At 55.4% G+C, this 12,278-nt stretch overlaps 1 protein-coding gene across 8 annotated transcripts in view; it reads right to left on the reverse strand.

Annotated features, from left to right (window-relative positions):
* The window catches only part of SCUBE3 (signal peptide, CUB domain and EGF like domain containing 3), a 42,119-nt gene that overhangs the window by 13,874 nt on the left and 15,967 nt on the right, over positions 1-12,278 (reverse strand). For all 8 annotated transcript variants that reach the window (XM_032710536.1, XM_032710533.1, XM_032710535.1 and 5 more), the window contains 5 exons: positions 8,907-9,029; positions 7,892-8,017; positions 4,997-5,131; positions 3,872-3,997; positions 2,820-2,936 (listed from right to left, as the gene is read on the reverse strand). In XM_032710536.1, the coding sequence (XP_032566427.1) occupies positions 2,820-2,936; positions 3,872-3,997; positions 4,997-5,131; positions 7,892-8,017; positions 8,907-9,029 (627 nt within the window). The remainder of the gene's footprint in view (positions 1-2,819; positions 2,937-3,871; positions 3,998-4,996; positions 5,132-7,891; positions 8,018-8,906; positions 9,030-12,278) is intronic.

Raw genomic sequence — 12,278 nt, forward strand, 5'->3', positions numbered from 1 at the left:
TATGAGGAGCGTTAGTGCAGCCTGTTAGTCTGGGCAACCGGGTCCTCGCCCTTGTTGGAGCAAATCCAGCATGTGCCAGGGCAGGTGGCAATTCCCAAGAGAAGCTGTGTGGACACTGTGCAGCCATGGGCCTCGGGAAGGGAACCGTGTCCTGCCAGTGACACTTCCATGCCTTGGATTTAGCAGCCAAGCCAGCAGTGAGCCCAAATTCTGGGTGTGCTTGGGCTGCTCAGCCTCACCCGTGTGTGGGTGCCCCCAGCATTGACCTGGCAGTGGGACTGGTGCAGACTCTGCTCCCGACACTGCTGGATCCACAAAGCCAGGGCACATCGGCAGTGCCGCCGCAAACCGCCTGGGCGTGGGTCAGGAAATCAGCCATAAAACTTGAGCTGGGTTTAGTTTCCCTCTCCATCTAATAATATTTCCTCTCCACTCACCCCCTCCCACTCCACCAGTGCTCACCACAAGCAGGGGTCCAGCAATGGCCCTGATGCACCCCAGATATCAGCAGGGGGGAGCTGCAATGATGCCCTGGCTGGTAAATCTTCCCACAAAGCCAAAATGTGCATCAACTGCAACAGCTGTTTGCATCTCCCCACGGGCACTGCACCCTCAGCATGTGCTTTTTTATTTTTTTTTTTAAAGACTGCTTTTGGAGCATAAATATAAATATACAAGGTCATTGGCCTCCCCTCCTGCCTCCCCCTCCCCCTTGTGCCTGCAGACATGTCGGGAGCCATTAGCTCTGGCCCCCTTGCTCAGAGGCATGTTATTCATTATCTGCATTTTTAAAAGCAGCAATAAAAAGCGGAAAAATGAAAAACACCAGCCGTGGCCTAATGAAAATGTCACTCAGAGGGGCTGATCGTGCTTCCTGCCGCGTGGTGTGATCTGAAGGGAACCTGGACCAGGGGCCTGTCCCGGCAGCCCATCAAACACACCGAGTACAATTTCAAAGCCCATGGCCTGGGGAACGACTTTGCGTTTCCACTCACTGGAAAATTTATTTCCCTTGAAATGATGAAATATTTTTGAGGAAATGGGGAAGGGGCGGTGACGGGGGCACTGTGGATGGGGGAGGGCTGTTTGCTGAGCCCCAGCCTAAAACAAGAAAGGGTGGTTATAAATATCCAAGCAGGTACCTTGGCTGGAAATCCCCTGCCTGGGCATCCCTGCGGGGTTGCTGCTGGCTCCCAGCAGCCGAGGCACAATCCCACAGTGTTCCCACAGTGGGGATGGGGGCCAGGAATCCTCCAGGGAATGTGGGAGCTAGGCAGGCCCCTTCCTGTAAGAGGGGACTGCAGACCCCAAAGGGATGAGACAGACGTGGTGGTGGGCTTTGGGCTGATGCTGCTCCTAAAATCCTCCTGTGCAGTGTTTGATTTGCCCTGGGAAGATGGACAAGGGGAGAGCTCACAGGGATGTGCTGTCTCTGGTGGGAGATATCTCCCTAGCAGATACGCTGCAGGGTGTGGGGACAAAGAGGGAGATTCTGGCCAAGGCCATGAGGATGAATGATTTTGGAAAACCCCAAATCTCCCCCTCACACCTGTGGTACCCAGGGTATGACTGCAGAGATCTCCCAGTAAACAGACCACTCTTGAGCATCCCCCAAATTAAAAGGATGCTTTGGAGAGCTGCCGCCCCCAGCCATGCCCAGCAGGTCAGGAGCATTCTTGGTCCCAAACCTGCCCAAGTCCTTGCACCAACACAGACACCACGCACAGAGCCCTCCATCCAGGAGGAACACACCAGCTGATGCACCCCGGGGTCCCAAGGTCCCTGTTGGAGGAGCTCTGCCCACCTGTGCACAACAACAACCCCCTGGGGACAGGACACAAACCCGAGGACGGCGGGGACCCGGGGCTGTGAGCCCCTGCCAGCAGCCAGGAGGGACTGGGATCCATCCTGGGGGACAAGGGTGACATTAAGGTAGCAGTGAGCTGATGGGCAGGGGGGCTTTGCTGGGGGCTCAGCCCCAAACACCCCTCAAAGCTGGCTGGGAGCAGGCAGGGTTGGGGGCTCTGCTGCTGTTTGCCCTGAGGACAGAGTCATCTGTGGAAAGTGCAGAGGGTTTTCTGTTCAGGCACAGCAGGGACACAGGGAGCCAAAATCTCTCTTGCTTTCTTTTTCATTTTGCAATAAGAACTCAAACGTCTCAAGCAATTTGTGGACTTAATCACTCCCCAAATATAACATTTTTTAAATCAAAGCAGCTGTTAAACAGCACAAGCATATGAAACCAGTAAAACTTCCATCTCTGTTTGATGTTCTACAATTTGAAAACACACACAGGAAAAGGACAATTCTGGGGTGGTTGAGTTGTCAGGTTGTTGGGGTTTTGGTTTTTTTTTTTGCAAGACAATTGTTCCTGGGCCAAGGCCACACAGTGCCAAGTTGGAACAGATTGCTGTGGCCAAACCTGTCCTCTCCACATCCCTCCTCAAAAGCTGCTGGTGACAGAAACAGTAACAATTTCTGGCATGGGGATATCCTTACTGCTCTCCCTCCAGCAGCACGGATGCAGGCAGGGACCCCTGTCCACATCCCAGCACAGCGACCTGTCCCCAGACGTCCCTTCAAGCATCCCCGTGGTCACTTCTGCTCCTTGTGGCTGAGCAGCAACATATCCCTGCACCTGTGGGTGCTGCAGCACCCCTCACATACACACTGAGCTTCCCCAGTCTCAGCAAAAGGAAACGTTGCATTCCCAAAGCTTGGGATAAACCCTTCAGCAGGCCAAGGACAAACCACCCAGGGAGGAGGACGAGCCATCCTGCACCCTGCCCCACGTCCCCGTGGCCAATGGTCTGACCTACCTATGCACGTCACCCCGTCAGAGTGGAGCAGGAACTTGACGTGGCAGCCACACTTGGGCCCCTGGTCGGTGTCGTCGCAGGTGTGTTGGCAACCCCCGTTCCCGTAGTTGCAGGTCACTGTGGAAGCAAAGCACCGGCGTCACCACGGCCCCAGCTCCTTCCTCCCTGCCTGGCATCCCCATGTGGTGCACAAAAACAGCTTGGAAACACCTTGTCCATACCCTCGGAGACTTCCCTCCCTCCTGGATAATTCCTAAAGCCCTTCGCTTTCCCTGTGGAATCTCGACAGATGCAAACTGTTGTGTGGTTTCTCATATCTTCCTTTTTCATATCTGCTAAATGCCACTAGTGGAGACTGAGCAAAGGGGACCAGTGGGCTGGTTGCCCCGACCCTGAATCTGGTGTTACAGGGGAAGGGTGAGACTTTCCTGAGCTCTGGAATGACTCAGGATCTTCTGGGAATCCCTCCCAGCCCTCCCCTGGGGGCAAGGTTTGCTGTTCATTTAGATTAGAGAGAAAATAGGCTCCTAGGATTAAAACTCCATTTCATCAGCGATTTTACACGTTCGCTGCAGACAGCAAATGAGAAACAAAATAAAAATAATTGCATAAACACATATATATCTATTTAATAACCCTGGCAGTGCCAGCGGAATGCTGGCAGGAGATCAGACAAGCTGAGAGCACCACGACCCCCAGGAAGAGGATTCCTGCACTCCTCACGTGCCGATCGCGTTCTCCTTGTTCACCTCCCCTTCAGAAAGTGAAACACTGGGACAGGGACAGGAGATGCTGTGTCTCTGGGACCCCTTTAACTGCCATTTCAGCCTGGTCATGTAAGGACAGAACATCTCATGGCAGAGAGGAGTGCCAGGAGTACCGTCCGTAAGGGAACAGAGGCAGAGCTGGGCATGCTGGGCTTCAGGTTTGATGAATCAATTGCTACCGGGGGGGTCAGGGCTTTGCTGCAAGGACAGGAGGTGTTTGTATCACGAGGACAGGGTTAGGGGGTCTCCAGGAGGCTGTATCTCCAGCCCCAGAGTGCTCCTTACATTTGCAGTCACGTTGGTTCTTGGTGAGCTCGAAGCCAGGGCGGCACTCACAGGCGATGCCCCCCTTGGGGGTCTCCCGGCAGATGTGGGCGCAGCCGTGGTTCTTGTTCATGCAGTTCATTCCTTCTAAAAGAGAAAAGGAAGCAAAGAAATGCTCCAAAAGCTGCTGGCACTGGTCAGCAGTGGCAGAAGCATGTCTGAGGTGGGATGGGATGGGACGATGGGGGCAATGAGGGGAAAACCTTGTCAGTGAGGATCTTGGGGGAACAGGTTAACCCTGGGCAGCCTCAACGGGCAGCTCCTCCTGACACAGAGCTGCTTGAGAAGGTGGACAAAACTACCTAGGAGCCTTCAACCTTTGATTCCCTCCCACCTTGGGTGAGACCTTGCTCCCACACCTCAAGGTGGCTTTAAATCCCACTGACTCAAAACACAGCATCTGCATCCCTTTCCCCAGTGGGGCCACCCACTGCAGCACCAGGAGGAAGAAGCAGACAGCTCATCTCTCCCAGACACAGAGGGCTGGGGACATGGGAGATGCCACTGTGGCTGCTGAGCCATCCTGGGCTGGGCAAGATTCCCGGGGAGCCAGAGTGACCAACACAGCTGGGAAGGGGGAAGAGGAAAGCAAAAACCTTCAGCTTGCTTTGCCAAGCAGTGGAGACAAAAATCAGCAGAGATGCAAAAATCTCTCATTTCCTTCTATTTTGGCTAAGAGATTGCTCCAGACGGCAGCAATTTAGAGCTGATACCAAGATGAAGGGCTCGGTGCTGTACAAGACCTGGCAGGAGAAGATGAGTCTGGCAGGGTGGTGTGAGGACCTCTGGGTTCCATTTATTAATAAACTGCTCTGGGCTTAGGATTAATGTCCTTCATTCAGTATTGCTGTGCCTGACCAAGGGGCCTGCAAGGGTTTTGCTGCAGGATGTTTATCACCTCGCAGCCTCCTCTCCCAGTGTGCTCATAATAGATTCACTTTCAAATCTGCCACCCCATGAAGGGTCATGACCCAGCAGCCAAACCCAGGCACTGCACAGGGGTGGCCAGAGGTGACAGGGGACAGACCTGCCTGATAAATGCAGGGATGGAGGGTGCCCTGGGGCACAGAGCCGCTGTGCACTGACCTTCGGGGCGCTGGATGCAGGTGTGCTGGTTGTCACTGAGGAAGAAGCCCTCCCTGCAGAAGCACTCGTAGCTGCCCATCATGTTGACACAGGTCTGCTGGCACCCGCCGTTCCCTTCTGAGCACTCGTCCAGGTCTGCAAAGGGAGGGTGGCAGGGGGTGAGCACAGCTCCGTGGCACACCCAGGCAATGGGGACAAGGTGGGACAGATCTGCTGGGTAGTAAACTACTTTTGGTTTACACCTGTGACCCCCCAGCTACAAGAAAGGGGGATGCTTGAGGGCTGCCAGGGACAAAGGCAAAGCACAGCAAGGGGTGGGTGCAGGGACCATACAGCTTCCCTAGCTGATGGGCATGAAGTATCTGGCCTTGTTTTACAGAAGGGAATACAGACAAAGGTTTTTTTCCTTGTCCCGGGACCCCCAAATAACCATGGATGGGACATCCCAGATAACCACGGATGTTTATCTGGGATGCTGGTTGCCCCCACTCCCAGCCCCTCAGAGCCTGTCGCCAGCTGGGGATGCCTGCACTTCATTAGGGAGAGCTGGGAAACCTTAGCCCAGAGCAGGGATAATTACTTGTAAGGAGACTCGCATCCCCAGCCGCTTGGCTGCCCTAACACCTGTTTTGGTTTAACAAACCAAGGCTGCAAGGGGCTGGAGATGTGGCCCCGTGGCGGCAGCAATGCCTTCACCCTGGGCTACTCCTGCTCCAGCCTTGCAAATCCCACATTTAATGAAGAGCAACGGCCTGTTGCTCTCCCCAGAGGGTTTTTGGGGACAGTGGTCTGAGCTGAACTCACCAGTGCCCTGAGGTGCCAGAGCAACCAGACGCCAGGTTCAGGCAGAGACAAACTTCTGCCGTGGCCACCCCTTGCCCCCTCTGTGAGGGGCCCCGTGCCAAAGAAAACGTCCTGTGAACTCGAGCATTGCAGAGCCGTGGCTGAGGGGAAAGCTGAGCCCACCGGAAATGCCGGAATAGCGGCTCAGTGACGACACGCACGGGGGGCTCCCAGCCCCAGCCCCCCAGCACAGGCCCCCTCCCCAGGCAGCACGGCACACATCAAAACCTCTTGCTTTTGGGCAAAGAGATGGATGGACAGATGGATGCCTGAGGGGTGTGGGTGCCCTGCACTGTGCCCCAGCCGCAGGCAAGCCCTGGGGGAATGCTCAGAAACAGAAGCAGAGCTGCAGTTTCCCTGGCTGGAAACTGCCAGGGAGCAGAACCCAGAAGCACCCCACAAAACCACTGCCTTGGAAAGGAGGTGTTGCAGCCAGGCACAAAGGGACATCCTCTGCAATGGCAGGAGGCTTGCAGCTTCCTCCAGGCTCGTCCCAGCCAAACTATGTCCTGCAGATGCCAATAACTCTCCTCAAATCCCCTCACTTAGAACAAAGGCTTAAGGTCTCACAACTTCTCCTTCCAGCTATGCTCAAAAATGAGGAGGCAGCCATTCAAACCCAGTGGCTGAAATGAGACTCCACTGCTCTAATACCTGTTTTATTAAATGCAATGGAGATGGGCAGAAGCCAGAAGGGCCCGTGTCAGGACAGTAGCTCGAATTCCTGTGCTGGTTCAAAAGGTCGCCCAGGGTGGGAAATGGAGGGGCTGGTGGGATCCTGTGGGCATGCACCCTGACCCCTCTCCAGCTCAGCCCCTGCCCATGGCACCAGCAAAGCCTGGGCACGATGCTGTGCTTTGCCCTGCTTCTCTTTCTTTTGGCTAAGAGAGGATGCAGGCAGGTTGGGAAAAGCACGTCAGGATCAGGGATGAGATGCTGGGATGAGCTGAGGAAAGGCTCAAGGTGGGAGCCAGGCTGCCCCCCACCCCCAGTCCCTGCTTCCCTGGCTGCTCCCCAGCCATCTCCATCCCCTCCCACCCAACTCTGTAAACACATGACGTCCCTGGCTCGCCGAGTCCGGCTTTCCTTTCTTCTCCTCGGGCTCATCCTCCCCCGGGAGAGAAAGGCAGGGCCGCCCGCCCGCGCCTCCTCCCAGCTGTGTAAATCTCCCTCCTCCCCGAGGAGGCTGCAAAGATCCCAGTGATGGTGGTTAATGCAAAAAGTATGTGTCCATAATCCCTTCCCCCTCCTCCTTCTCCAAGTGATGAGCTCATTAATGACCCCTGCGCAGACATTAATTAGAAAATAGTAAGAGCTCCAGGCGGAGGGAAGGTGGGCGGCCCCGTGCCCCGGTGATCCCGCCGTGGATGCTGCGGGAGGAAGCGGGTGACGGGCGCGGGCAGCCCAACGGACCTCAGGGGTCTGACGGGAGCTTTGGCTCCGCCGCGGCCGGATGGAGTTTGGGACGGTGGGAAGTGGCAGGGAGGATGCACGGCCGCTCCGTAGGCAGATGCCGGGTTTGTCTTGGCCCGGCTATTATTTACCCAGTCCCTTTGCTGGTTCCCATCTCCACCATGTTTGCTATTAACTCATCTGTTTTGGCAGGTGCAGGGCTGACCTCAAGCAAGAGCAGAGTGAGTGGCAGGGCCCGGGTGAGCTCTGCTGGCTGGTCCTGCCTTCGGCAGCGGAGCAGAACCGCAGCCCGGCCACTCACCACAGCAGGATGAGGCTGTGGGGAGGCCATGGCTCGCACCCAGCATCCCCAAACCCAAGCCTCACAGTCTTGTCTTACCCCAACCCTCCCAGTCTATGGAGCGTCCTCCTTTGGCATCATCCCTGTGTAACGGGGAGCAATCCTGTCCCCAGTGAGCCCTTGCAGTACAGGACACATCTGCAGCTAGCTTACTGCCCTGGGAGTGCCACCATGCTTCCCCAGTTCTGCAACAGCCCTAGGGGTGTCTGGGCTCAGGAGGTGCCTGGTAGAGAAAGCCAGCAGGCTGGTCCCAAGCTGCCAAAGCTGCCAAGGGGCTGGGACAAGCTGCCATCCTTCACCTAAGCAGTTGTGGCCATCGTGTGCCAGGCGGAAGCCGTCGTAGCAGGTGCAGCGGTAGTTGCCGGGGATGTTCACGCACTCGTGGACGCAGCCCGCGTTGTCTTCCCGCTCGCATTCATCGACGTCTGCGGAGAAGGAGGGCAGGAGAGCTGCAGGGCCGCCCCAGGGGCTGGTGGCTAACCCGACCCATGGGTACTGCTCCCCACCTCCAGCGTGTTTGCACCCCGGCTGATATTGCGCCTTGGGTCTTCTGCTCTCTCTGCCTATTCCAGCAGGTCCCCAGCTCCGTTATCACTTGCAGAACTCCTCCAGACCATGCAAAACCATCCCCGTTCTCCCCAGTCTAGACCCTGGACCCCCAGCTAACACAGTCTTACAGCCCTGGCGCAGTGCAGCGCACTGGGAACCACATGGGATTTCCCAGGGTGGAGGCAGCACAGCCCACCTCCATGGCAAAGCCCAGCAGTTCCTGGAGTGCTTTAATCCCTCTGCTATTTGTACTTGGCCCATCCTGACCCTGGACCTGCTTCTAGCAAAGCCGGGAATTTTTCCCCCTGCGCCATTCCTGCTTTCCTGCTGCTGCTCCTCCAAGGAGCCCATTTTCTTTCCATTCCCCACTGAACTGCATTTATATATAGATCTATACCTATATCTATACCAATATCTACATTTACATCTATATCTACATCTATACCTGTATCTATATCTACCACCTATATCTGTATTTCTATATCTTATTTTGAAGTTTGTCATGTTTTAACTGCTATCACAGTTCTGCAGCCTCAGAGTTGAAAGTCCTGCTCGAAAATAAGCCTAGCTTTGTTTAAAACAAGCCCCAGGTGACCCTCCTGGGACTGGGAAGCCCCAGCCATGCAAACACAATGGCTGTCATCACCACCAGCAAGGACAGTCGGTGCTGATGAGCCACCGCCAGCCTCTGACCTGCCAGGGCTGTCACTGCTCAGCAGAGCTCTGGCTCTGGCTCCGGCTCCAGCGGCAATGGCACGTCCCTACCTTTGCAGTGCTTCCCGTCGCCGGTGTAGCCGGACTTGCAGATGCATTTGTAGGACTTGGGAGTGTTCTGGCAGATGGCATCAATGTGGCAGTTGTCAGTGCCCTCCACGCACTCATCGACATCTGCAAGAGGACAGATAGGAGGAGTGATGGGGAGAGCCAGGGACCTCTACCCCCAGGGAGCCAGGAAGCAAGAAACAGGAGGGAGAACTGGGGAAAACATCAAAGCTTCTTTGGGGATGCAGACAAAATCTGCATCTCCTCCATCCCCCTTTGCCCCTCAACCCTCTTCTCTGGGATGCAGCGCTGTGGTACCCAGGACATCATGGCCAGAGCTCCACATGCTGGCAGTGGCCTCAAGCAGCCATGTCCAAGGGTTTGCTCTGTCAGGAGGCCACAGGGATGGAGGTTTTAAAGGCATTTGGGAAACGGAAAAGCCTCAGGCACATGGGGTGGAGGTTTGTGAGAAAGAGGCTGCTCAGGTGAGGCAGCAAGGGAGACATGGAGCCCTGACTGCCAATGCCTGGAGGGGGTCAGGCTGCTGGGGGGCAAGAGGGGACTAAGCATCACCCTCAGCCCATCAGGTATGGGCAGGGCTCCCAGAGCAGCCCAGGCTCCCTGCTCCAACTCCACTGGCATACGGGGAGCACCAGCACTGCTCCTGAGGGTTTGCCTCCAGCTCCTCTCCCAGGGATGGAGAGCGTCTCATCAGGGTCTCTCAGGTCCCCCATCAGGAGGAGTGTGAGGCTGCAAAGCTCTCAGTTGTCTTTAAAAAACTGCTTTTCACAGCCCTAAGAGGAGCTCCAGGAGCTCCCCCAAGACACAAAACATCCCTGCAAGCGGCGGGCGGGCCAGCAGCCCTGCAGGACAGGGGCCACGGCCGCAGGAACGCCAGCCAGAGCCCTGGCCCGGCCACCCCGGCGGTTCTTTGCCGGGAGATGTGAGTCACCCGGCCGGGAGTAGGAGAGCTTTGTCTCTGCACCAGGGAGGCGGCACGTGCCTGCGCATTGTATAAATATTTACAGCCCGCATTCATATTTGTTATTTGACATTAGCCATGGCCCGCGGCCACCACAGCCTCCCTTGGGCCATTAATCACCGGCTGGAGGCTGACCCACCACGGTGCGGACGACGGAGGGATTGCACGGGGACCGGCGCCAGGATCCTGGCTGGCACTGTCACCTCTGTCAGCCACGGCACTGGCCACGGTGCCACTGCGCTGTGGCCACCCCAGCACCCCGCAGCATTGCCGGGGAGCAGCTCGCAGCCCTCCCTGTGCCAGGGCTCCCGTGGGCTCTTGTCCCTTCGGGGAGCTGAGCGTGGCTGTTCAGCACTGGCAGGGACTTCACCTCCGGCTCCAGCATCCTCACTGGAACCCAGTGATAGGAGCCTGGGAGGATGGTGGGAGGTCGTGGTGCTGGAGCAGGGGGACGCGAGGGGACATCAAGCGCTGGCCATGATGCGTGCAGGGACTCAACAGCAACAAAGCCAATGTTGACCCAGAGATCTACTGAACCTGCAGATCCTGGTCGTGGTCCCGTGTGGTCAGGAACCCCCCTCCAGGTCTTCCCCCAGAGTTATAAATCACATCTTGATGTTTCCAGCCATGGTCCCAAGGTGAGAGTTGCTGGATGCGGCACCCAGGCACCCACCCTGGCATATGGGTGGGAACCAACACCCAAACAGTGCAGACCAACCATCAACCCCATCTCCTTCCCCTAAAATCACCCAAAACATGAGGCATCCACCAGACATCACATAATTTAAAACTTTCCCATAATTTAAAACTTTTGCCAGGAATCTCACTTTTCTGGGGGTTTTATTTCCTATTTCTTTTTCCTCCTGCACCCCCAAACCCAATACCATGAACACAGTGCCAGGCCTTTCCCACTTGCACATGTATAGTACCTTTTTTTTCTATCTTTTCCCCCCCCATTCTGTAACTTCAAAACTTCTCTAACTTTGGAAAGATTACACAGCAGCAAAAGTACAAAAGAAAATATTATCAATTTTCCACTCTGTCATTTTTCCAAAGTTGGAGACATTCTGAAAGGTTACAGGATTATAAAAAAAAAAGGAAAAAAAAGTGTGTGTGTGGGAAGAGTGAATAAATACCCTCCTCAGCACCCCAGGAGCCATCCCAAGATTGGCGAAGATCCCAATTTTAGAATGCTGAAGTTTTGGCTCCTAAGTATCCTTCAGAAACGATGTAGTGAATTAAAATAAAACCCTCTGAAAAACTAATTTTTTAGCACTTTTGTCAATGCAAGCAACATTTTCCCATGAAAGGGAAGGTTTGCTGTCAGGACAGTCTGTTTTTCCTGTAGGAGAATTTTCTGCATCCAAAAAGCTGCTCGTGGCCTCATTGCAGGTGCTCTGAGCTGCTGCTGCCACGTGAAGGGTTTCATATTCAAACCAAGTGAAGATTTTTTTTAACAAAAAGTCCTTCTTGATGTTCCTGTCCCTATTTGCTTCTACAAAGTCCTCATTGGGGGTATGTCCTGCTTGTCCCCCTACTCCACGGTGCCTGCTTCAGCCCAGCTCCCAAATTCAGGTGGGATTTTTGGAGGGTTTGCCAGGCCCCCAGCAGACCTGCATCCCTACAGCCCCTCTATTCCTTCTCTGCACAAATAATCAAAACCTCTGTTTTTCACCCCAAGCTGCCTGAAATGAGCCCAAACAGGGCAGCACAGATGGGCGCATCCCGCCTCAAATCCCCAGCACCGGGGAGTTTTGCACCTGGCGGGGAATTGGTTTAGGTGAAGACGTTGAGCCCCTCTGGGGACTGCAGGTCTCGCCTGCGGTGGCCCCACCTCCCCATCCCACTGTGCTGGGGTAATTAGGGCTCCTCAGAGGGCAAGAGCATCCTTGGCACGGCCATTGCCAGGGGCTGCAGCGAAGGGCAGGAGGTTGTGGTGCTCGCCCTGCGCCTTGGGCCATGTTTTTTATTCCGTTGTGGGTGGGATTTTCCAGCTCTGGCTGTTGGGCCCCGTTCCGCTCCAGCTGCAGCTTTATTCTCCATTTCAAAGGCAGCGGAGGCAGACGGTTTCAATGCCACTGCCATTTCAAGTGTGCCAAAAGCAGGGGGACTGCCACGTCCCCGGGACCGGTGCGCGCTCACCAGGCACCCGGAGGGCTCTGGCTGAGGCCAGAGAGGGAAACGTTGGCAGAGCCCAGGGGCACCTGGGTCCCACGTCTGCACCCTGCAGCATCACACTGCCAACGACACCCCGACACAGCAAGTAGGGGGCTAAAGCAACAGCTTGTATATTTTTAGAGCCTGGATTGAGCCTCTTTCCTCAGTTCCTTATTTTGTTTTTAAAAAATAATAAAAGATGGTTTTATCCATAGGCTGAAAGTCCAAATAAATTT

Source organism: Chiroxiphia lanceolata, chromosome 25, assembly GCF_009829145.1.
Source record: "Chiroxiphia lanceolata isolate bChiLan1 chromosome 25, bChiLan1.pri, whole genome shotgun sequence".
Lineage (NCBI taxonomy): Eukaryota > Metazoa > Chordata > Aves > Passeriformes > Pipridae > Chiroxiphia > Chiroxiphia lanceolata.